Consider the following 25229-nt stretch of genomic DNA (forward strand, 5'->3'; position numbering starts at 1 on the left):
CTTAATGAAAGTTGTTATCGTAGAGAATTTTGTACCTAAGGCTTTTCAGTCTCAGTCACAACTACCAGTCACTCTTCCTAGTTGCCCTGAACAATCTCATTCCAAGTGAACAAGATAGTTTTCTTCAAGCTTATTTAACTGAGAGCGACTTTGAAATTTTATCACTATGGAATGATAATCACAGATATGTTTAACAGCCCCAAAAGGCTAATAATAGCAATAGTTTTAACTCCACAGGTTTTTAAATGTCATGGTATTTTTCATACTTAGAAAAGATTGTATTTTTCTCACACGTTCTTTTCTACTGACTTCTGGAATAAATAATATTGCATCAGTTTAAATGCAATAGGTATGACATTTAACTAGTACATTATCAGGTGTAACTTGATGCAGAGATACTCCATTTCAAAGCTATATCAGATGTGCATCATCTCAAGGGCAGTGATACAAATGAGACCAGCCCGACAGAAGTTAAGAACAGGCCATCAGCATTTTTCTCATTAAACTGATAATCATAATTGCAGGTTTAGGTTTGGTAGGGAGTGAAGGAAAGCAATTTTAAGTTTAGAAATTCAGCACTGAATATGAACTAAAAAATAATAGTGGGTTTTGCCTATATAAATATTCTGAGACTTCTAATATGAGAATAAATTTACACCAGGACAAATCTGAATTCTGGTTAGAATTGTCTTAAAACAGTGAGAAAAATATTGCCTGTTCTTACCAGCCTTCAGGTTAAAAATGCCACCTTTTGCAGTTTAAGCTCTGTTAATATTACAGTTTTACCTGCAATTATAGTTCAGGTTTGCTTTGCTGAAGTTACTGATGCATCTGAATATCATCAGACAAATTTTATTTTGGAATTTCCTTGGCTTTTTTATAAAGTTAAGGAAAAATGCTTGTAGCTCTGCCATATGGAGGCAAATACAGCACCTAAATCAGTTTCTAGGGACAAAAGCCTTAGGTAGGTATATTATACCATGAGTGACAAATGCTTTAATTAACATATCTAGATTGAACTTCAGATTTGCTTCAAGTTGCATATCCATATTTCCTAATGTCTTTAGCTCAGCCTCTTCTGCATAATAGCTGCACTGAAGTCTGTAGAAAAAGAGTACTCTTCCAAGTCTGAGAAGATTTGGAGTCCAAAACAAAGTTCGTAAAAAATTGGCTTAACAATTTAGAAAGTGCTCAAATCTGAAAGTTCTTGATTTTTTTTTAAATTATGCCAGAAAGTATAAGAACTGACAAAAGAAGGAAATTATTTAACTATTCCGTGCTTCTGCACATCAGTTCAGGTTTGGAGGTGTTCCTTTCTGTCCCACTTCAAAGGCCAAATTGTACTTCAGGGGAAACTTTGGATTAAGAAAAGCAGGGTAATAAATGTGCCAAATGCTGACAGTGGTAGCAATGTGGTTACAGACTGGGCTGTCTTCCAGTTGTTACATGCAATCACTTTTGGTCCCGATTTTGACTGGTGACTCACAACCAGAGTTTCTGGGAGTTGCCAGCTGAACTCAATAAATATCACAATGCTTGGTTTCCTTCCTTAATACAGCATGCACAGCCAAGTTAGAAATTTTATGCAATGTCATGTAGCTATTTTGTGCAGATGTTGTTCAAACTGTAATGCTTTCACTTTTTAAATTGACAGTGCTTTGCGTCTTCCATAGTAGTATACAGGTTCTAAAATCTGAATTTACAAAATGCAGATTCTAACAGCAAGAGAAATAGGTCCCCCATGAAGATGATACAGTTATTTTTTATCAGAATTTTCATCCTCCATCACAAGTTTCCCATTCTCTGTTTTCTTCATCTTCAAGTTCTGGTACCACCTCTCTGTGCTGCCCTGTTCTGTCTCCTTTCACTCTGGGTCATTTCCTTCATACTGTTCTCCAAGTCTCTGCAGTGGAGCAAGCAAGGAAGAGAGCCTTCCACAAACATTATTTTCTCCTGTAGCTGCTGTGCCCTGAAATACAGTTTCCCCCATATTTCTTTCTCCCTATTCCGAATGTGCCACTAGCCATAATGGAAGCAGTACTGGATTGCATGTGTGTAACCCTCTATAACTTGTTCCAGATGAAGCTCTGTCTTAGCTGACATTTAGGATTTTTTCAGGCTGATAGGCCAACTTCCTTCAGGGCTTCCCTTCCATTCTAATGCCTCCCCCATCCCCAGCAAGGTGCTCCCCTCCATGCCCTTTCTCTGTTGCAGAGTTGATGAGCTCTGTCCCTCCTAGTCCTGTGGTGGTGAACACCACTGCTGGGGGCCATGCCTGCAGCATGGAGGATGTGCCTCCTGCTCTCATCCATTAGCTTACAGTGCATCTGATGATGCTGCATGCTCTGTTCTATGGCCAAAAAAAGAGACAGAAATTCAAGATCTATCCAGAAAGTGGACCACTATCGTTCAGTTTCAATAGTGTAATCAGGAACAGAATCTGACCTGTATTAAACGCATCAGTCCACATGTCCTCATGCGGAAAGTCGGTGTTCACAATGTTCCCGTGTGCAGGTCTGTCAGTCGCTAGTCTGAAATCAAACAATTGTGGCATATCCTTCTTCTCTAATTCACATATTTTGTTCCCTCTTTGTAGAAGAACTTGTGAAAAATGTTGGTGAACAGGAAAAAGACCAAGGCAGAAATTCCACAGATGCACAGTTACAGGAAGAGACAACAAGGATACAAAATGAGAGTAGTCAGGGAAGTGATGGTACAACCTGTCCTCCCAGATCCATCGTCCTACAAGTAGTCTCTTTCGACACTCCTCTGAGTGATGAATCCAACTCAGAAAAATGCTCTAACTTTGATCCGAACCAGAAAGATCTCACCGATGCCCAGCAAGAAACACAGAGTACAGACCCACTGAATGGTAATGCTTCATCACAGAGCCAATCCAATGAAGCTGCAGCAGTGTCTGGTATCTCCCTGTCAAACAGTAGCAGTAATGTAAAATATCAAAATAAGTTGTTGTACAAACCACCGGCGTAAGACAGTTTCTTCAGGCACGAGTAAAACCAGTACTGTCCTGAAGCCATCGAATGAAAGCTGTTTGATATAAACAAATGCCATCTTCTTGGTATTAGCTTTTTGGTATCTAGTAGAAAACTTTTTACATAAAAACCCTAAACCTTTAGTTGAGCTGGAAGAACAATTTTAATGTAATTTAAGGATGCATATTTGCAATTAAATAGCAGTTTGTTATTGGAAAATGAGGAAAACTTTCAAGACAGAACTATCTAACATTTTCTTTTCAAATTCATGCACTATTAAAATGCACTCCCCTTAGTTTAGGCACTTAATATGATTATTATTTCATAAAGTACATCCTTTGTACTAAATGTTATGTGACTTTTAGAGTTAAAAAGTTAATTTTAGAGTAAATAAGTTAGGGATTTGCTAACTGTAGTAGGCGTGGGACTGTGTCATTCTCTTAATCAGAAAGATAAAGATGATGTTTGCAGAACAATCAGAGCAGCCTGAAAATACCTATAATGTCAGAATATTTTTTTAGCATGCAAGTATTTTATCACAAGCTCACCGTGATTTAGTATCTGCTGATTGTAAAACACCAGGGTATCACGGACAAGATGCCCAAGCATTAGGAATAGAAGCTATCAAAGTAAGAGAAAGATAGTGAGTATTTTAATTTTATTTTCTGAATTTTCTTATTGTTAGAATAAATTTTAAGGTATAAGGATAATAAGAATAATCAAGGCCTGTAATGACACTTTTTTTCCTCACTTCTAATTAAAATGCTAAACTCATTCATGCTTTTATGATAGTGTGCCTTGCAATATTGTGCCAGAAAGATGGCATTGTCTGAGCAGCAACGTTGAAGTGCTTATAAGGCTTAGCGTAGATATAAGTATATGACTTGGCATATTTCTCAAAAATGCTTTTTATGGAGAACTCCCACTTATTCTAGAGTTCTGCATTCCAGTGCTCCATGCTTTTATTGTTAACAGGTTTTTTCCATCGGAAATAACAGATGGTTAATGCAGGGTCCTAAATCAAAATATTTATGCTAAAATTTATTTCACAGCATTTGAAGTTATGTAATAACTGACATCTTTTTCTTTTTACGTGTGTTTTTCGCACCATTTTTTATATTAAAGACCAACTTGAAATTTAAGTGCCTTAGAAAGGTTTTCCATCTCCTGGATGAGACACACAGTAGGAAAAGCTCACATCTTTTGTCTTCCGAGCTATGCAGCAGGCAGTGGTGGTGTAGCTGTCCTTGGGGTTCTTTAGATGGCTGACCAACTGAAATGCTGTTTGAGAGGTCAGGTACAATCCAGCATGCGGTTAGTGAACTCTGTTGCCTTGTCAATCGTTACATTCCACCTTTCTTATGAGGACAGAGATTTCTTATTTTGGAAAACGCTAAACTCACTCATTTTCTGAGAGAGGGAATTTTCTACAGAATGTCTTGCATTTTAACATTTCAAACTGCAGAATTAATGAAAAGGAGTTTGTATTAGTGTATTTCCAAAGACAAACATGATCTGGAAGCTGTTTTTTTCCTGTAGATGGTAAAAGAGGTTTAATAATATGAATTTCACCAATCCAAGGATGTTCCTTCACTAGAGATGGCAATATTAAAAAAAAGTTCAGATAAATAATGAAATAGAAATAAGAGATTAATTTAATTATTTTGTGGAAATAGCGAATATTGGCAAGGTCCTGAACTAAAAGCCAGAGCTCATACGAGGACATTGCTCAGCTCTTGCATCTCTTTAGTCTTATATTGACTTTTCACCTATTCAGATCTCTGAATCCTGAAAGTTTTTCAGTGGAAATGTGCATCCCTGGTCAGCCAGCTTAAGCCTACAGAAAGTCAGTTTGCATTTCTTTTAGTATCTCATGAACCTTTCCTGCATCTCCCCCTAAGTAATTCATAGTCCCTCAAGTCAGAAAACCCCCAGATGAAGCTGGATTTCTGATTTACACTATCACAAATTTTTAGTAGAGCGCTACTATGCATAAAATAAGGATATTGGTTAGGTGTTATTTGCGAAGGCATCTGATATTTGAAGGCATTTTTAATTGTCAGTATATATGAAAAATGTGTTCACTGTGGTATGTTGAATTTACTCTCATCCATCTCCTTCAGCGATTGTGTTCATTTTCCAGCATTTTCTCCCAGGAAAATGGAGAGATTGATGAATGCTTTGCCTGGTTTCTGTAGTATATTAATGTCAGAGCCCAATACTCGCTGACCAGGTTCTTCTAGATATTGCATGCGTGAAGGATGTAATGTTTAATATGAAATTTTCCTATCTGAGGATAGTTGGTGTTACATGGGCTCTCTGATTTAGCAGAGTGATACAAAATATCCTGAAAGCACACTACGAATCTAAGTTACGTGTAGCAAAGTAGAACAATTGCAATGCACAGCTCAATCACAATGCCAATGTAAGTCCCATTACCAGTCTCTAGAATATGCTCGCTTTCATAACGCTGGATGTCCCCAGTCACCAGTAGGGCATGCATGGGTTGAAGCCAGCTCAGGCCCGTTGCTCTCTTCAAAATTCTTTTGCTTAGTTGTTTAGTTTTTGTACTCTACACTGAGCTGAGCCATGGATTCACTCTCTCCATGCTGGCCTGGCTAACTCCAGGAGGCAGTCATGATCTTCTGATGAATACAAGGAGAAACATCTACACCACTGGCTGATCTCCTCAACTGTGATACAGTCAGTGGTTCCGCTCAACTGACCTAAGTGCGTATCTCAAGCAAAGGCCACCCTCCACTCCTTTGTATTGAGATTATCAGCCTTCTTTGCAACAGCTCTGGTTAGTCACCCCTTGCATTATCTCCTGAGCTTGATAGGCACATTTATTGATCAGTCATGATGTCATTTACATTCTATTTTATGTCATTAAGTGGCTTGATTTATACTTTAAATCATTTCATTTTCACATTTTCCATATTTTCCCAATATTTAAATATCATAGAAGAAGCTTTTGAATATTTTATGGTCTTTTGAAATTATTTACAGAGGGACTATGTCATCATATTCTAAAAACTTTTTTTCTTAAGGAGACACTAACCATGTTACTATGCAGAGAGAAATCTAGCTATATATATTATTTAAATACTCTTGTAGGGCAGCACTGACCCTTTCACAGAACTTCATGCTTCTAATAAACTGCAGAGGAGACCTAGTATTAATTTCTTAACTAGATGATATAAATGATACAAACAAGTGACATATATGATGGACTTTTTCTGTGCCTGCCTGTTAAAAAAATATACAGCAGGTATTATTATCACTGTAATTCACAGGGGCCAGGGCAGCAGACTTTCTTCAAACACAGAGTGAGTCTCCGGTCCTCACTCTTTGAGATGAAATGAATTAATGCTGGATTTCAGCAACAACTTTAAGTACCGCTGCAGAGACTGTGCCACCATGTTAAAGATAACTGAAAAGAAAGGCAATGTAGGCATTTGGTATTGGAACAGTCTGCAATATTCAATAGCAAAGGGAAAACTCAGGCTAAAATGTTTCACATTTGTCTTTCACAATGGTGAAATGATTTAATATCATTCTAAATGCAGAGAATCCATTAAACCATCATTGTTGTCTTAAATGTAGATACTTAATATTAGTGTTTTTGCAAGAGTTTTCATTGCTGCAGCATGTGTAGAAGCTTCATAACTACAAACAGCCCAGCAGTCTCTGTTTTTTCATCCCTCCTCCTTTTTCTCTGTATAAGCGATGTTTGAGATGGTCAAGGGTGAATGTGTTGGGTATGATGCAGTCGCACTCAGTACAGGAGGGAGACAGCATCCCCATTTTTCACATTTGCACCTCTTGTTGATGGCCAGCAGATCCAGACAGGACTCTTCTAACCAAGGTCAGGTATTTTCCATGGAATGTCACTTCAAGCAAGCAGAAGAGAGCATACACGACTCTACTTTTTTTTCCTTGCTTCCCAAATTAGAGTTATTTGAGTATTCTAACGAGCACTGTACCTCTATCAGGACATTATTAGTGCTCTCCGTGCTAGATTTTTCTACCTCAGTACTTTCTGTACTGGACAGAAAGTCCAGCATGCTTGCTGACACTCAGGGCCGAGAAGTAAGCACCTGCAGGCGCTGGGGCTGGGAGAATGAAATAGTAAGTAAGAAGAAAAGCAACATAGGTATTCATATGGAAATTTTATATGGTCGCTGTGATTGTTCTGTCCTTTATAAAAAGCAGAAAACTCAGATTGGTTTTCTCTAAGTAAGCAATTGAATTATTACAGAGATGGGGAAAATGGAAAGATGTTCTATCTAATTTCTTGGGAACCGTTGCAGAATGTTTGGATGTACTATGATGAGGGAGGTCCCTGTTAAAAAAAAAAAAGAGAGAAGAGTCTTTTTTCCTCTTCTTCTATCACATCTCTTTTTAGGTGTAGTTCTTGTAGACAATTACATTTTATTAAGAGGAGTAACTCTGCCCTGAGTCCTGTTCAGTGTGAGGGGAGAACTGGAGGGTCATCGTTACAAAAACTCCAGTTGTGACTGAATGTTGTTTTTCTCCACAATACCTTTGCCCTTTCCATCATCTGACTTTCATTTAATCGAATGTTACAAGATTAAGTGGAGCTATTATAAGGTGATGGTTTTTTAAGTGATGATTTTCCTTTTCTCCTGAGTGATTTATTTATTAGAACATTAATTTTAAAAACCACTTATGTTTAATTAAACAACTCCATGTTTTAATGATTTATAAATGCTAATTGGCACAATTTTAACTTTTCACTCCTGATGATAGCCACATTAATCCTTAATATTGAAATATAAAGGAGATAATAAATCTGTGATAAAACAGATTATCAGTAACTTCACTCCATATGACAGTAGAGGACTACCCAGTCACATCGAGTTGTACAATCCATTCAACGTCATCAGCAGTTAGTACCTGAAAGCCTCTGGAGAATAATCACATTGATTTATGGTAATGCAAGTGGCATCAAGTAATCATCTGTGCCATGCAAATGCTAGTGACCATTCAGTGCCGTGGTGGCCCTTGGTGCTCAGCCGAGTGTGGAACCATTTGCATCCATGCAAAGCAGGTATGGATTGCTGTGGTGCCTGGTTCGTTAGACTTCCTCGGGCACACTGTGCACAAGCATTCCTTTAGCCACAGTGTGGCTAAGCAGAGCGATAGTCAGTCAGGATCCTGGCCCTGAGGGAAGGCATCTGTGTTCATGCATGGGATGAGGCTGGAGAGAAGGTGATATTAAAAGAGCAAATGATGTGTTACGAAAAGGATTGAAATTATAAGGTAACAGCCACTAGCAACCATTCATGGGGCAGAGTTTATCACATAAAAAACCTGAGGCATTGATGGGAAGAAAGTTATGTATTATTTAGAAGTTAATGTTTAATTTTTGTTAAAATTGAGCATACAGTTAAGGCCTCCACAAACTACTCCTATCCCACTCCTAAAACTCTATTAACCACTCTATATTAAGGATAAGATATAAGTATTTAGATCAATAAAATTTTACTTTCATACCTGTCGCCAACCCCTTTTTTTGGTTTTGTGGCTAATAATAAAAGTTTGCTAAGTCCCTCCAAAAACAACTGCAGGCTGAACAATCTGGAGACATTCTTGTTCTAATTCATGTTAGTCAAATTTTGAGACTTTAAAAGCCTTTGGAGAACTGGTTGTCTACATTCCACCTACACTAACTTTATGTAAAATTAGGGGAACGGTAACGAATGCCGCTTGGGGGAATATGGACCCATCTGCTGCTGGCTGCATTACAGGGCGAGCAGCACGCACCCTGCCAGCATTCTTGGCAATGAAACAAGGGTAAAATCAGTAGCAATTCTTACTTGCTTACAGGGAAGCCATGGTGAATTCATAGCTGAAAATTAATTCTTTCTTCATTCTTCTTCTCATGGGCTCCCTTTCCTCTTTCCCCTTTCTCTTTTCTAAACTGTGAGCCTCTTATTCAACTTAACTCACTGTCTTTCAATTTTCTTTTCAGTTCACACATCATCCGCTTTCCCTTTCAGCTGCTTGTACCTTTGTTTTCTGACCTTCAAAACTCTTCCCATGCCTGTATTTTTATTTTTGTAACTTTTATGCTTCTCCCAGCTCACCTTCTCCACTTTTGAGACCTCTCTGTTTTTCACATTTTTCAGTTCAGCATTATTAATCACTGGCGGGACCACTCAATCACCTGCTTAAAACCAAGAAGTCACTATGTAGTTAGTAAATGACACTGTAAGTTTGCTACATTCTCCCCATGCCTACTACCTCAGTTTGTAATTTCCTCAACTGTATTCATTCAAAGTTACTGAAGGAACAGTTTAAGCGACAGCTTTATGTTATGATTGTCAGTTTGAAATTCATGTTGTATCATCTAGTTTGACAGCTGCTTGTGTCGCTTGGTGTCATTGATTGAATTAATTGAGTTCTTGGAACTTGACACTGGCATCTTTCATAACCTGAGAGGAGCTTACTCCCAATGTGGAAGCCTACATTAACGAGGATTTAAACAGCACTTCTCTGCAGAGGGTGAATCTTGACTTTCAGTAAATTGTAAAATAAAATAAACCAAAACCCCTTTATTAACACTTATTCATGTAAGGGTCTTTGTATTTTTGTTTCATGCTGTGATCTATTGCTTTCATTCTATCTTTTGCCTTATGGATAAACCATAGTGATTAGTTAATTCAATCCTGTGCTTACTCCAGTGAGAAAGCAATTAAATAAAGCAGTGACTAAAACCTCGTTTTAATCTTCAAAACATCAGGAGGAAAGGATCATGTCTGTCCAGGGCTGTACAGATTCTCTTAACTTGCTTAACTTCCTCACTCAGGTTCCCAATCACATTTGTTTATCTTCCAGGTGAGCCCAAACACTGTAGGAAGACAGAAGATATAGTAAAAACCACTGAGCAGAAAGACGCACTGATACAGAACTAAATTTGCTATTTCTTGAAAGCTTCTGGCATTTCAGGCAGGACAGGTACTTTTGTAATTTATTTCATATAATGAGGTGAGTTTTATGACATAAAGAGCTCCTTAGTGCTATTATTATCCCCTTTCTCTATTCCAGATGTGGTTTTATTACAAAATTTTGAAATGGGGACATGGTACCCCCCACTTTCAATGTCTCGTCAAAACCCATTGAAAATAAAGAAGGGAAAACCAATACTTTTACATCTCTGAATCCTTGATGTCAGACTAAATAATTATGCAATAAAACATCATCAAGTAATGTGTATTAAATACTGGAAGTAGTAGTATTAAAAGTCTGTTATTTATGAAATTTCACTTTACCTCTGTTGCAGGAGAAAAGAACTCCAGCTGTTCCTACCCCATGCTCTTAGAGGCCGTTATCTGTCAACTTGTTCTTGGATCATCCTGTTTCTGTGGAGAGTGATTGGACAAAATGATCAAAAGTGTAAAACATAAAACCCTGAGCTGGTGACTCAAGGCACTTAATAACTCACAAGATTTCTGCTGTATTTGTGGTGGCTATTTCCTCTTCTATACTGCTTTCTTAAACTAGCCAAAATAATGTTTTCAGCCAAAGTTGGACCTTGCTTTATTGCATCACTGACACCAGCCATTTCCAGTTATCCATAAGACATGTAAAAATATGACATTATCATCTGCCTGGGATTGCTGTTACCTGTCAATGTGTCACTGCTACTGGTGTCCAATGGAAATGGAAAGTCAAAATGAAACATCGTTATAGATAACTTGTTCATGCAACCATGCTGCATGCACCATTAAAGTCCTACTTGTTGGCTTCCTTAAAATATCTGGAAATAAAGATATGTAGACTGTACAGGGAAGAGGTGGAGTTACACTGACCAGCCTGTGTGGATGATTCTTCCCCACTGTGGTGGTTGCCATGTGGAGAGAACTGGTGTTTAACAAATCAGTATTCGAAATATCTCCTTAAAATTAATTAAATAGCATCCAGTATTAAATATTAAGATATTCTCAGTCCTATAGTGCTTTGGAAGACTTCAGCAAAGGTGTCAGCCGTACCACGGAGCTGGTGCTTAATTGTTTTATAGGGTGGAAGAGACAGTGACAGGAATACATGAAAATGGCTTCACTTCAGCAAAATACTGCGTTGCCTCTCAGACGGAACTGGAAGATGACACTGAGGCCTTATGTCATGCTTTGTTTCGAATGCAAAGGTGACAATGCAGATCCTGCAAAATCCTTGCTAGCATTTGTTTCATTAAAAGAAAACACCAGACCAACTTTCTCTGAGAGGCAGTGAAAACGGAGTGTGCAGGCTGTTACCTCTGCAAGAAGCATCAGAATGAGCCCTCCAGCCCAAACTGTGCATAGAAAGAGGCTCCGTTTTCATCTCCACTTCCCTCCAGCTGCAGGTGACCCCTCCTGGCTTGCCTGGGCATCCCGCAGCAGCCACAGCCAACCTCATTTCCCTTTGCTGGAACCTGCCAGGAAACTTCCATGCTCCCCTTCACGTTGTAGGCACTCATATGGCTCGAGTTGCTGCACCCCAAGTTCTCCTTTTCAGACCCTGTGGCTATTACCTCACTGATCAAAAAGTCTTTATAATCAGCCATGGTCCGCTCTGAATAGGACTTGTGGGGACAGTGGCACTCCCCGCTATGCAGAGGCTGATGGATGATTGCGATTGATGTGCTACTCATCTGCTGCTTCAGGGATCTAACCAGAGCTCAGCAGGCATCGGACTCAACCTCAACAAGGGCACACTTTGTCCTGATTGGAGAAGGAATCGTAAACCAATCACCCCAGACTGAGGGACCCTTACACGTCCATACCTGCTGACTGTTTCTTTTCTGACAGCGGAGCAATCAAAATTGAGCTGGCAACAGTGTGAGCTCCGAGCCCGGGGATAAGGGCATGCCAAAAGGTGGAATTCCTGTCATTGAATATGTAAGCCATATACATGCTATGCATAAGTAGTGTGCATAGTTTTAACTTAAGAAATGTTTGTGCATATAGGATGTAAAAAGTGCATTTAAATTGTTTTGTGTATCTGGTCCAGAGCTTGTATTTAGCATGGACGAATTTCTGTACAGTGCAGTTAACGAATGAAATGTTAACAAATGAAATTGTATCATAAATGTTATAACGCAATTGATATTTTTTGCTAAGATTTAAGAATTTATATATTCTCTGCTAGTGTTTGAGCAAATCATTAGTAGCCTGGACCATTCTGTGCACCTTTGCATCCTTTTTGGGAATGTTTAACTCTTTTTTTTTTTTCTTTATAATAAAACGTAGACCATCTTATGGCTTCTTATTGTCATTACGACAAGAGAAGAAATATAATGGTCATATCAGACTTTTTTTTTATTGTAAAGCGCCACATACTGTGGCAGTGGAAATTACTCTTTTTTTTAGGATCGGAGAGCTTGGAACCTTATTTCAGACATGTTGAGCATCTGCAGTTCCCATCAAATTTGAAAAGAAAAAGGGTGACTGATAGCCCATTTAGGTATTTGTTACAGAGTGTTCTTCAGCATTGGAATTTATGATTCATTGAGACTGAAATTCTGGAAAAATCAGATTTTAATGTTTTTACAGTATTTTCAATTTCAGACTTTTGCCATAGTTAAACTTGGTCTTTTTTTTCTGTGTTTCTATCCCATCATGATTTATATACTTTGCAAGAATTTTCTCCTGGAAATACAAGGAGTAATTATAAGAGATTTTGCAGAGTACTTGGAGCATCCTGTGGAGCTCTCAAGGTCCTATAATATAGCTGGCACCAAGATCTCCCACTGCAGAAACTAGAAGGAGCTCCTGATCTCACAGGAGGCACTCATTGCCTGCAGAACTCATTCATTAATATAGAAATGTGATTTGTGTATAAATGATCCTATTTGCTCATTTGTATTGAGTTTTAATCACTGTGGTAGATGCTTCTCAAATACAAGAAGAAGAATCTTTAGGTTTTTTTTTAACGACAGCTGTTTCTCTTTCTTTCTTCCTTTGTTCTTAGCAAGATTTTACCTGGACGTGACCCAAAGCTTAATGTGTTGTTTGGATAAGGAGAAGTTTTCTTTTATGGAGAAGACCAATATAGCCAACATGTAATTGTTAAAGCTTTGACCTTGAGTGAAATTTGTGTTCAGATGGCAGAAAGTCTTCTTGAGAGGGCCTCTCCCTGAACAATTTCAGTTTATCTCTGAAATCTGTAAGGCTGTGCTACCAAAACACTGCATGGGGCTGTAAGAAATGGTGTTTGTATATGCATCTCTCCCACAGCATTATGGGCATGTACCCCTGCATTGAGCACACTGAGGAGCTGTAGCTATAGGTTAGCCCTCAAGATTTTGTACTTTTATCTTAAGATATCTGACAGATATATTATGTAATATTGTTATGGGTTATGATCTAGCCAGTATTTTTTTATTTAATTTTCAACAAGGCAATCTACAACTGTGTGTTTTTATTCTGCTGTATTTGTCTGTATTTCCTATGATGATATTCCCAAATAAATTTGATTTGAGGGCAAAGATTGTAAAGCTCCATAGTGTTAGTTACAAATTTGCTTTCCTGAAGTGTGGTTGCTCATTTGTGTATGGTTGTCTTTGAAAAGGGACAGAGCATAAATGATTGTTTCCAACCCTTTCACACCCTTGTGACTCCATGCATAACTGTGTTTTTCCATAACTGTGCCAGTTTGCCATCCTTGTAGCACTCGAAAAAAATTTCTTTAGTTGAGTCTTGCCTTCTTATCCTTTCCTGCTAAAATAGCCCTCACAAGAAGAAAACTGTAACCAATATAACTTTTTTTCCCCCAAAAAATTCTTACCATGGGTCGATATTGACGGAATCACTGGGACTGTTCATGTTAGCAACAGTTCTTCAGGAAGGGTACGACTTTCAGAGGCGCCTCCATGGGACTGTGTAAATTTAGTCGTCTAAATTCAGTGGAATGGGAAGTAAACGGGGCCCCTTCCTATTCAGACTGGAGATGAATGGAAAGAATCCCACTGACCTAGATGCGTATCAAATCCTAACAAGGTACATGATGGAAATAAATCAAACAACTACTTTATATCACATTCTTTGCAGTTCTTTTTTTCCCAGATGTTATCCCACTTACATGCGCAAAGGACCTTCTTCTATTCTATAGATGCCAGAAGTCCAACAAACCACTTCTGTGACCAGAATAACTTCAAATTAACAAATAAATCAAGATCCCCAGTGGTAAGTGTCTAAAATGTTTATCTTTAACAGAGTATACTGTTAGTACATGAGAAAGAGGAAAATGTAATATGACTAACGTTCTTCAACAGCAACTTAAAGATATTTAAATGCAGAGTAGTTTAGTAGACAAAGGTTTGTCTGAGAGAGGAGTGCATCCACTTCCTTGAAAACTGGTATGGAAAACTGAGTGGAAATGGCATTTAATACTATAAGGAAAAGAAAGTGTCCTCTGTCAAACATGCTATGCAAAAATTTAGGCCGCTTTCCTGGTCATTTAATTATTTAATGGGTCTTTTCCATGATCCAGGGCAAACATTCAGAAGTTTTATTAAACTGTGAATGTGTAAGTAGTCCCCTGGAAATAAAGCAGCAAGTCATAACCAGGAAGTTAGAAATGTGAAAAATTTCTTATAAAAACTGGGATTTTAAATGTTTTGGGCTGAACGTTGCCGCAAAATGTTTCTCTTGTGCTTAGGCAAGTCCTTTGCTTACAGCCCTTTTGTGGAGAACTGTTGGAGAACTTTCCATTAGCTGGGCTTAGATACCTTAACCAAGTATGCTTTTCTGACAAATTACTTAATACGTGAACTTTAAAGCTGATTACTTTAATGCATTTGTAACATCCTGTGTAGATCATTGTTACAAACCTGAAGTAGTATGAATTTATACATAAATAAGGTGGACAAAATCCAAATGATAAGTATGGTCTAGGCCTTGAGCTGGAAGGATAGGTGTCTTTTCGCTTTCATTTGGACTGTACTTACAAAGCTATCTCATTGTCACATAGGCCCTAATGGTGATGCACGTACAAACAACACTCCTGAACTTGAAAGGACTTTAGTTAAAGTAAAACTTTGTGACTTGTACCATAATACCATGAACAAACATCAAATAACCTGAAAGCATTGCTATTTATTTGTATAAAGCTTGATAAGATCACCTTCATCCAAATCCAATGAGCCAAAGGATCAGTTTTACCCATGATGTAATTCCATGAAAGCCAAGAGAGCTGGTGTCATTATACCAGGAATTAATTTGATAATTAGATAGTAATTGGTTGCCTCTTGCGTTTACTGCATTCAGCTGGTCTACTGATAGTTTTCTGCAGTGAAGGGTACTCTGAGGGTCTAATGTCTCTGTAGAAAGCACTACTCAACTTTAAGCCAGCTTAAATTCTTTTATTGAAATTGTGCTTCCTTTCATTTGAGAAAGAACTGTATTTTTCTTACCAGTCAGAAATGAACATTCACCATTATTGTTCGGGATCAAGCCTTGTAATACGATGCACAACGCATCTTTCTTTTAGCATTCCTGTCTGAGAAAGACCCCTATTCTGTTAAGTCAGAAGGTGGGTTGGGGTAGGGCAGAACTGTGACTGCAGCCAGAGTAGTTCTGGGGGACATGGGTGTGTTCTAAAGTAAATGGTTGGTACAGGAGTGAGGGTATAGAGCTGATATTTCCAGTAAATTAGAGAATAAAAATGGCATGAGCAATTTAAATATTATTTATAATTGACCTTCATGTCTGTTTTTAATATTCAATATCTGCTGAGTGTTTAAAAAAGCAATTAAAAGTCCCATATAATGTTAAAACCCTTGATAAATGTAATAAACAAATGACATATTCAAAAGAGAGAATCTATGTCCCATTAGGAAAGAAAAAGAAAGATGAGAGCAACATATGGCAGTATAATTAGCATGATTAGGGAAGCACATCAACAGAATTTATGCTGCAGGGAAAACGTAATAAGAAACCAACACACTTTCCTCGCTGCCTTGAAAATTGCAAATATCGCTCTCTGAAAAGGAGAAGATGCAGAAAGGCTCTCTGGCATTTAAAGCTGTAACTTGTGTTCTTCTATCATTATTAAAGATGCACACAGCCATCTGCAAACCATTTATTTTTTGCAGAGTTCACATTGTCCCATTCCTTTGATTAATAAGGAGCAATATTACACCTCAGCTGCTTCCCAGAAAGATGCTGTTTTGGAAACCTAATTAATACCGGTTCCACAGTTAGCTTGAGGTGTTTGTTAGTGCCAGATACTGAGTTCTTATTTGTTTCTCATTATGTGGAGAGCATTGCTTCTCAATGCCAACATTGTTGGTTTGCATTTCGGAATAACCTTTCGACACTCCTGTCCCACAGCCCTCCCTTCAGAACTGCTAATAACACCTGTCATCATTATTTTAACATGCCTATTATGTCTGTTGAAGACAATGAGGGCTATTTACGTAGACTATCCTGATGCACAGCAAATATTCCTGCCATTTTCTGAACAGTTGGGCCAAAGAGAAGAACAACATTTAGAAACTTGGCAATGCAGTTCAAATCTCAGCTTACCACTAAGGGTCAGTATATACTAAGCAAATGAATCATTACAAAACTGAAGCAGAGTATGTTTGGCTTATTTTTTTTCTACCGTAAAGGCCTGGTTTATTTAATAAATAAAAAAAAAAAAAGAAAAAAGAAACAAAACAAAACAAAACCTATGGCAGAAACACAGATACTGAACTTGTACAAACGCCATCAGCCAACTCTGCTGTAACTGGAGATTACTAGCATCTTACCGAGTAGCCTGAGATTTCATAGAGGGTGCACAAATATCTTGCCTGACACTTGCCCAGAGTGCTCTTATTTTCATAGGAAGATAAAGGGGGGAATACAGCAAGACATAGGAGGCATTTAGCATCCACTTTGTTGCCAAGTATAATGCTCTGCATGAAAAGGTCAAATGTAATTGCATGTCAGGAACCAGCAGAACAACTGAAACTCTTACTGCAGCTCACTATTGCACTGAGCTGCTAGAGAAAAAAAAAAATGGAAAAAAAAGGAAAAAGTGAAGAAAAGGGGAAAAAAGAATAGCTGAGGGCCTGAACACCGATGTGGGTGCCATAGGAGAGAGAGAAGGGGGAGTTTTAGGGACAGAATGTTTTAAATATGCCCTTACATTGTAACTCCAAGGTTCTGTGATAGACGATGCCTTTTCTGCTGCAAGAATAATATCCCTCAGAAAAAACCCTATGTCTCAATCTGTAAGAGAGAAAAGATAAGGGGGGGAGTCCTGCACTGAGTTAGGGACAGTTCATCGTGTGGTCCCAGCTGCCAGGCTCGTACAAAAGCAGCCCAGCAGCCTCCACAGGCCCTGCTTAGGTCGCTCCCCAACCACCCACAGCACTGCCGTCTGCCCAGATCAGCTCTGGGGAGAGCTTGGACAGCCACCCAGCAGATTGCTTTGGGAAATAGTATAAACACAAATTTTTAAAGGGAAAAAGCTGCCACCGACCTGGGCCTTGGTATTATAGTCCATTAGAGGAAGCGCAGATGGACTGGAAATCTCTTCCTTACTGAGTGGCCTGGACCCTGGACACAGTGGGAGTCCCTCGCCCAAGCACGAGCAGCAGGGCATCTGCCTGCAGCCCCACCGCAGAGTCCACAGCAGCACTGGATGTGATAGTTTTGGTTCAATAACATCAGTGGTGCAAGAACTAATGTTTTCATTAGTGAGGTGAAATTGAGAAGGCAGTGGGGTAGTGAGTAGTCTTTGAAGACTTCAACAGCATTTATGGCAATCTTAAGAAACAAATGCAAGAAATTCAATAATTTGACAGCGGGATAAGAGAAGCTTTCCTGTCCAGTACACCTGTTATGTCCCCAAATGGCCAAAACCTGTGGCCATTCTCAAGAAAGATTCCTGACTTCAGTGGAAGTTATGCTTTAGAAAGGACTGTATCTATTTAAGTATTATCTGGTTTTGCACCTGGAGAATAACCAACATATACCATCCTGTAAGTCAAACCATGGAATTCTTCCAAATAACTTATTAGCACAATGTCTCAATAAATCTCTCTGAAGGGAAGAACCTGTCATGGAGTCACAAGTATAGCATAAGAAAAAGAAACAAGGCTGTAAAATGCAATAACAAAACGCCTTTAAACCAGTGTACATTAATGACTTAAGGGATATGGGGAAAAGACAGATCAGTCCGAGGAGACAGATTCCTTTCAATTCTGCGAATAACATTTCCTGCAATACCTTGAAAGCAAGAACAACAGCAAATATACCACAGCTTGGAAAGGCGGTAGCTTTAAGAACATGGAGGGGAGAATGGGAAAAAGTCACAAATCAGAGCGGCTCGTTAAGAACTATGTTCATTACTTGCCTGGGTAGTTTATTTCTATCAGCCTGGGTAGTTTATTTTTCCATCAGCTTGTTTTCAGAAATTGCATTAATACAACCCTTCTCTAAAAATCCTGCTCCCGCCAAGCCAGGTATTGTGAGAGGAAACAGCACAAACAGGGAACATGTCATCACAACTTTCCTTTAAGGTGTTTTCATATTGGCATTGTCTTTGAGAAACTTGGTATTCACTAACTTTTTGTCTGTTTTCTCAATCCCCTATTGATTAATTTACACTAAAAGACAACATTAAAGGATTTTTTTGTTATTGTTTTAATTCATGCTTCTGGTGACATAAACATATTGGGCAACAATGATTGATCACTGACTCCCACAAAGAGACCTACTTTCAAGTGTGCCTATGTGGAGCTCACCATGCTATTGAGACAACTAGAATTTCAATTGCACACCAAAGCATGTGAGAGGCTCTCTATCGAAGGCTGCTCTCTGTACAGGTCAGAGGCTGGGCTAAAACCCAGAAAAGACCTAGTTCAGTAAGCAGGTTGCTTTTCTTGTCCCTCCTTTCTGACTTCCCCACACCCAGGTATTTCTGTCATGTGTTTCACCAACAATCCACTGTAGTGTTTCAGCTCTGCTTCATGACAAGCACTTTTCTCCTGGGCTCTGTTGTTTTACTGATCCTTTCCTTATAGCTCCACTTACCATATGCCTCACAAGTGGAATATCAGACAAACAGGGTTTACTTATCTTTTTAAGCTAAAAATGGCTGATGTATAAAAAAATCATGCATCCTGACTTTGTTCTTCAGATGAACTCCGACCAGAAAATGATGTTAGGGTGGATCCATATTGAAAACTCTGTTACAAGTCCTGTCCCTTGAAGGAATCTATTCCTGTACTCAGACATGCTGTTTGGATAATCCTGAGTCAAGAAATAGAGAAAGTGACAGGCTTTTAAAATGATAAAACACATCTGGAATATTTAGAGATGGGGAGATGATCAAAACTGGATTTAGAGATGCATCTAAATACTGGCATGGCAATTGGAGGCTCTTATAGGACCTTGATGCTTTATCCAGATCACAGCTGTAAAACAGAATTGTTGTCCTCTCATTGCTGCAGCAGTAATCCTGGAAACACTCAGATCCAGTTCAAACTAAATCTATTTTTTATTTTCCCCTGTTATTTATAAAGTGTAATTATCCTCAAATCCAATAGTCATCCTGAAACAAAGCATTCGAAACTGAATTCTCCAAGCTCTTATCAGCTGCTTTGTGTTGCCATCTAAATGTTGAGATTCCAAAGCGTTCAGTACCTTGTCTTGGTATCAACTATTATAAACCACACACATTCTTTCCTTTGCCCGTAAGTCCTAGACAGTCCTCATCTGAAACACGTGCATACTAATAACCAGCAAAAAGCCATTAATATCAAAAGCACTTTATTAGCAAGCAACACAGTTAGTTGGTGTGTGGTTAAACACCAATGACTCTTTTACAACTGGGAGTACTGTGGCAACGAGCGACTGTGTGAAAAGCCTGGTGCTGTGTGAAAGCAAAGCTGTGGCAAAGCTGAGACCAAACCCCAGCACTTCTTGCCACCCTTCCAGTCTTAATTTTGGGCCATTCAAATGGTTTCTGAAGGGTCACTTCCTTCTTTTTGTTGTTTGTGGCATAAAAAGCACTCAGTCCTGTAAGTCCTGTAGCTGCTTCTGTACCACCAAGGAGTCCTTCTTTTAGTCCTTCTTGCATACCCATGCTGAGCTGGAGTCATGGATCCTGTTTGAAGTGTTTCTACAGAAAATGGCAACAGAGGACAGATACAGAGATGTAGATGGAGGACGAAAAGATGGCTCCCAAATATAAAGAAACACTTGTTGACAGATCCTGTTCTCAGCAGGTCTTCATGGAAGATCTCAGACCGAGAGTAAAATCACCATGCCAAGGCATAGACAAAAGGCTCTGTGTTTTCAAATACTTCATCTTTTTTTTTTTTTTGCTAGCTCAGGCCTTCAAAAACTTAAAGCAGTGGAAAGTTCAACAGAGAGTAAAACTTTGTATCAAAGGCAAACCGGTAATACAAAAATGACAGTGAATTGATTTTAAAATTGGCCATTGATACAAAAGGAAATGATCTGTCAAATGCAACTCTGAAGAAACATGATTTTCTGTCTCCACCTTATTTCATTTTATGCCATGGAGTTCGCATGGTCTAACAAATGAAAACGTTGGTATGAACCATGCCAAACTTCAACCAAAAACCCTAGGGCTCAGACACGCGCTAAATCACCGCAGCCTGGTATGTGACTGTTTACTGTTGAAACTGTGACAAATGCCCTCTTTCTCAGAGAAGGCTGTACTCTGCTTGCTGCAGGTGACGAAGGTGAATACCAGCATTTCCCAAGGCTCAGCTGGTGCTTTGGGACCCCACTCAAGGGTGTCACACACTCTTGTGTTTCCTCTGACTCCAAAACTGATTTCTAATGCCTCCAGACAACAATAATCTTGCATAAAGAGGACTTGTTTTGCCCGATGTGACTTGGCAGCCTCAGACCAAAAGCAAGACAAGGACTTTAGCATTACCTATGGAGGGAACATGGGGAAGAGTGTCTGCATCCTTCTCAGGACTGAGTCACCTCTGCTTACTTTGTTTCTGTCTGTATTACTGCAAGTAACTCTAACAATACTGGAAAAACCTGCCCGTAACAGAAAGGATCATCTTATACAAACATTTCTCTGCACGCTAGACAAACCCACTGTAAAATATCCAGTCTTGTCTTAATGAACAGATGATTTATTTTGTAGCTTTTAACTCAGTTTTATTTACAACAGGCCTTAGAGTACAGCTTACACGCAGTAGTTAAGCTCTGGCAGTACTGATGTCAGGTCACTAACACATTTGCAAATTACATTTTTAAGTCATAGAAAATGAAAAAAAAACCCCAAACTTTAAAATAACTGTTTTATCTTCGGGCAGATACACAGAACACATCTGCAGGTGTCTGTAATACCCAGCCGAGGGTGCTCCCCTGGGAGCCCCAGCACTGCCAGCACGCCAAGCGCTGCGGTGCAGGGTCACAAGCAGTGGCGAATGGTCTGATGCACACACGGCTGCGCAGTTCAGTTATTCTCTGTGATGGGGCTCGACGCAGCTCCATGCTGTTTAATGAGCCCACTCCTCTTCCCTTTCACTATCTCCCTCTTCTTCCTCTGGAAACGCTGAATCACTCTGACTTTTCAGATGCTTAATCCCTGAAGATACAGAAGTCATGGTTAAAGTTGTTAGCTCACATTAGACAATTTTTACCCAAAGGAAGAAACAAAGAAAAACCCCAAACTAATAGCAATGTATTTGATGCCCATAATGACTCCCTTCTTCCCGGACCTCTTAGTTCAAACAGTACTATGGTGTATTTCCACAGAAACATTCCCTTCCTTGAATATAGGCTCTTAGGAAATTTATCACGGTTTTTGGAAAAAACTGATGAAAGACACCTTGTAAAACAGAAGAGAACAGAAGAGAACACAAGAGAACAGAACTGTATTTGCTTTTCTGTTTTCCTTGGTAATCCTTGATCAGATTAGTATTGCCCATCTCAAGCAAGTTAAGTTTTCAAGGCTCAGACAGTAGACATGGGACTTATTCTACCAAAATTTCATCTCGAGCCTTTTTCTGAGACTGATCTGCTGCAGGTCATCGCTCATGTGGATCCAGTGCTCCACAATCACAGCTTCCTGTGTGCACCAGAGATATTCTCCAGTGTGCATCCCTATAGTCTGCACACGACCTGCAGAGCTGTCCTGATGCAAAGAGAAAATTGCACCCAACAGAGACGGAGCTCCTGGCACTGTAGCCATGGGGTGATTGGATCATTCCTCACATGAAGAATGTATTCCGTTGACCTCCAAATACCACATGGAGAGACCAGAGAAGAGCTACTATTTTCACAAAACCTAAACAGCAAATGCAGAAGATTAGTTTCTGGGTCCCCTAGTTTTTGACAAAACTAATTGTGGTGGGAACATAACTGTTGGTTAAAATGCATGCTTTCAACAAGTCTGAATTTCTGGTGTCATTACTTCAGTAACATGGAAATATTTTCAGTTTCATTACAGACCATACATAGCTCTACTCACCATTTCTATCAGAAAAAGAAAAATAAGCTTCCCTTACCCATCAGTTCCTTTGTTGAGAAATTGCAACCCATCTACTTTAGCTAACCATAGCTGGATAATGAAATACCCCACTGTCACAGCACTTTTAGAGGAATAATTTTCAAAAAGAAGTACACCCTTAAGGCATATGGATTAAGATCCAGATTACTTCAAATGGTGAGTAAAAGGCGTATGTCCAAGAGTCACGGCCCCAGCATCACTTAATCTAGAGGTTCCTATGCTTCACTGTTGATAACCACATCACTCCAAAATATGGGATAATTTTTTTCAAATAAATCACTTGAAAAAAATGTCAACATAATTTATTCCGTTTCAACGAAAATACAAATAGCTGAAAAGAGGATCGTACAATGGGTCATCCAATAGGAGTGCAGCCAGCTCCACTTCCAACAGGAGCCCATCACTACTCTGTGGTGGGCTCTGGCTTCTGTCTTTTTTTTACCACACAAATGGCAGTACTTTGTTCCCTGGGAAACTGTTTCTCAGATGTAAAACAGGCAAATAAATTAATGCCCACAGCCACAGTAAGTGCTGCCCTACCATAATCAAACCATTTCCAATTAAGTAACTGTGATACATGAAGAAACACTCAGAGTGCTCAGCTGCTACCAAGCCGGCCTCTTTAGCAATGCCCTTTGGTAAGACAAACATTTTGAATATGATTTCGCCTAACTATAGGTTAATGGACATTCATTTCAAAATTATATTGTGTTCGTAGGGCAAATTTGTGTTGTGTTGTTTACCTCTGCACTTACAGAGGCATATATTCCACATTCACAGTACCCACTGAACAGCTGCTATTTAGTACTTCAGACAGGAATTGCAAGGAGCCAGAATGCATCGTTTTGTAGGGAGTTTTTCAAAGATTAAAAAGGCAAAGTCATGGACAGAAAAGAAGGCATGTTAGTAGGTGTGTTAGTATACAGTTAATATGATGAAGCTTCATGGAATGGTATTTTTGGTAGGAGTGAAGACTTTTGACTATGTGGTTTAATTGCAATATTCAACATGAAAATTGCAGAAAATGGAGAGAAATTACATCAATGAGCATTACCCATCGATTTTCATGTAGCAGGCAACTATCAATCTTATTTAATGATGTTTCATAACCTCTGTTCTACAGCCTGCCTTCACCTCTACCAGTTATTTAATACCATAGTGTCATCTGGAAGTAAAGACTCACAGGGTTTCCTGCACTGACCAGTAAGTGCACTAGACTTGAGGTCATTAGTCATTAGCCTCAAGATGTTCTCACATCATCAAGTTATCAGAATTAACTGACCCTGTGTGTGGCATTATGAAATAAGATGTTCAGCTACACGATTAGTTTGAATTGATGTACAGGTAATGAAACTCCTGTCAGTAACATATGAACGTGTGTGAGAGAAAAGGCCGGTGGCTTTCCTGAAGCCACACTTCACGCGCTGTCAGAATTTTCCGGCGCAAAAAAAGTCTGGGCCAATAAAAGTACTCAGTTAAATGGTAGCAGTCATCCTCTTAGATTAAAAGCATATCTGCCACATAACATCCAGTAACACGCAGTGGCTGCCAAGGCTGGCCAGAAGGCACTGGAGCGGGGCATGCCCAGGAGCACACTGGCACAGTCATCCACAGCTCCTGCTCAGCAAAAACGTTCAAGAGGCCATTACAGTGGCTCTCGAGTGTCACTTCCAGCAGGGTCATTCAAGCTGTGTGCCCTGCCCTTAGTCAATTTGAAGCAAATGATAAGCAGGTAGTGAGGTGGGGCTCTGCCCCCAGAGATACTTGTTCCTATGCTGGATCTATTCATACCCAGTATCTTTGTTCAGCAATATCTAAATTGTTTGCTGAAAGGTTACATTCTGCTAGACACCGACTGAAAACTTATGACTCAGGTCACCCCAGCTGTTTTTACAACTGCTGCTACGGTGACATTGATTTATTAGAAAGGATATTTCCTTCTCATCTCTTCAATCTTCACACACTGGTAACACAGCTCGTGCCCTCAAATAGTAATCAAGACACACCGTATCGCTGTTGTTCGGGGTTTGTTTCTGTTCAAGCGCAGTAGTAAAGATGAGCAACAAATATAGACTCATAGGAAAAAGAGCCGAAAACCAAGACAGGATAACTAGGGGAATAAATGAGGGATATTTTAGGAGATATTGTTTCTATATACAGCAGATCCAAGTTAGAAACACCAAGTTACTGGTTCCACAAAAGCTACACAAGCTTCCTAATACCAGTTGCAAATAGGGAGGACTGCAAGTGCTGATCCACAGAGTCACCCTGTCTCATCAATGTCGCTTATTCTAGGCAGTTGGTGGCTGAATTTGAGAGCACACTCACTCTCCTGAAGCACTGTGCCTGCACCATCCTGATGCTGTTTTGTTTCGCTCACTGCTCTGCCCCTCAGATGGGGTTGCTCTGCCCTGCTCTTCCCTTGGGTGCAGAGGTGGCTCACAGAGTTCAAACCATCCCACTGTCTCCACCAGTCCCCAGTCCCCAGTGAGCCCAACTTGATTGCTGCTCCACAATGTAACGCCCTGGCTGGGGCTTTGTTTTTCACCTGCGAGGTCTGATAGCAATAAAACCTTTCCAGCCCAAAGGCTGCCCCTTTGCACCACTCCCTGACAACGATTTCATACCCACAGTGTGTTCAAACTCACTCTTATTCTGCCTTAAAACAAAGCCTGTCTGAACACTGCCCTCCCCACTCCCCCACTCCCCCCCCCCCCCCCCCCCCCTCTC

The 25229-nt window shown here is 39.5% G+C and overlaps 2 protein-coding genes across 2 annotated transcripts in view; one reads left to right on the forward strand and one right to left on the reverse strand.

The window, feature by feature from the left end:
• Positions 1-9934, forward strand: part of LOC104498851 (calcium/calmodulin-dependent 3',5'-cyclic nucleotide phosphodiesterase 1A-like) — a gene marked incomplete at its 5' end in the record, with an annotated part of 42420 nt that extends 32486 nt beyond the window's left edge. Inside the window, 2 exons of the mRNA XM_010142282.1 lie at positions 2597-2872; positions 9858-9934. Of these exons, the coding sequence (XP_010140584.1) occupies positions 2597-2872; positions 9858-9934 (353 nt within the window). The remainder of the gene's footprint in view (positions 1-2596; positions 2873-9857) is intronic.
• Positions 9935-21486: 11552 nt separating this feature from the next.
• The window catches only part of PPP1R1C (protein phosphatase 1, regulatory (inhibitor) subunit 1C), a 54039-nt gene continuing 50296 nt past the window's right edge, over positions 21487-25229 (reverse strand). The window contains exon 5 of the mRNA XM_010142285.1: positions 21487-21575. Coding sequence (XP_010140587.1) covers positions 21487-21575 — 89 coding nt within the window. The remainder of the gene's footprint in view (positions 21576-25229) is intronic.

This window comes from Buceros rhinoceros, unplaced genomic scaffold (genome assembly GCF_000710305.1).
Source record: "Buceros rhinoceros silvestris isolate BGI_N320 unplaced genomic scaffold, ASM71030v1 scaffold5138, whole genome shotgun sequence".
In the NCBI taxonomy this organism is placed as follows: domain Eukaryota; kingdom Metazoa; phylum Chordata; class Aves; order Bucerotiformes; family Bucerotidae; genus Buceros; species Buceros rhinoceros.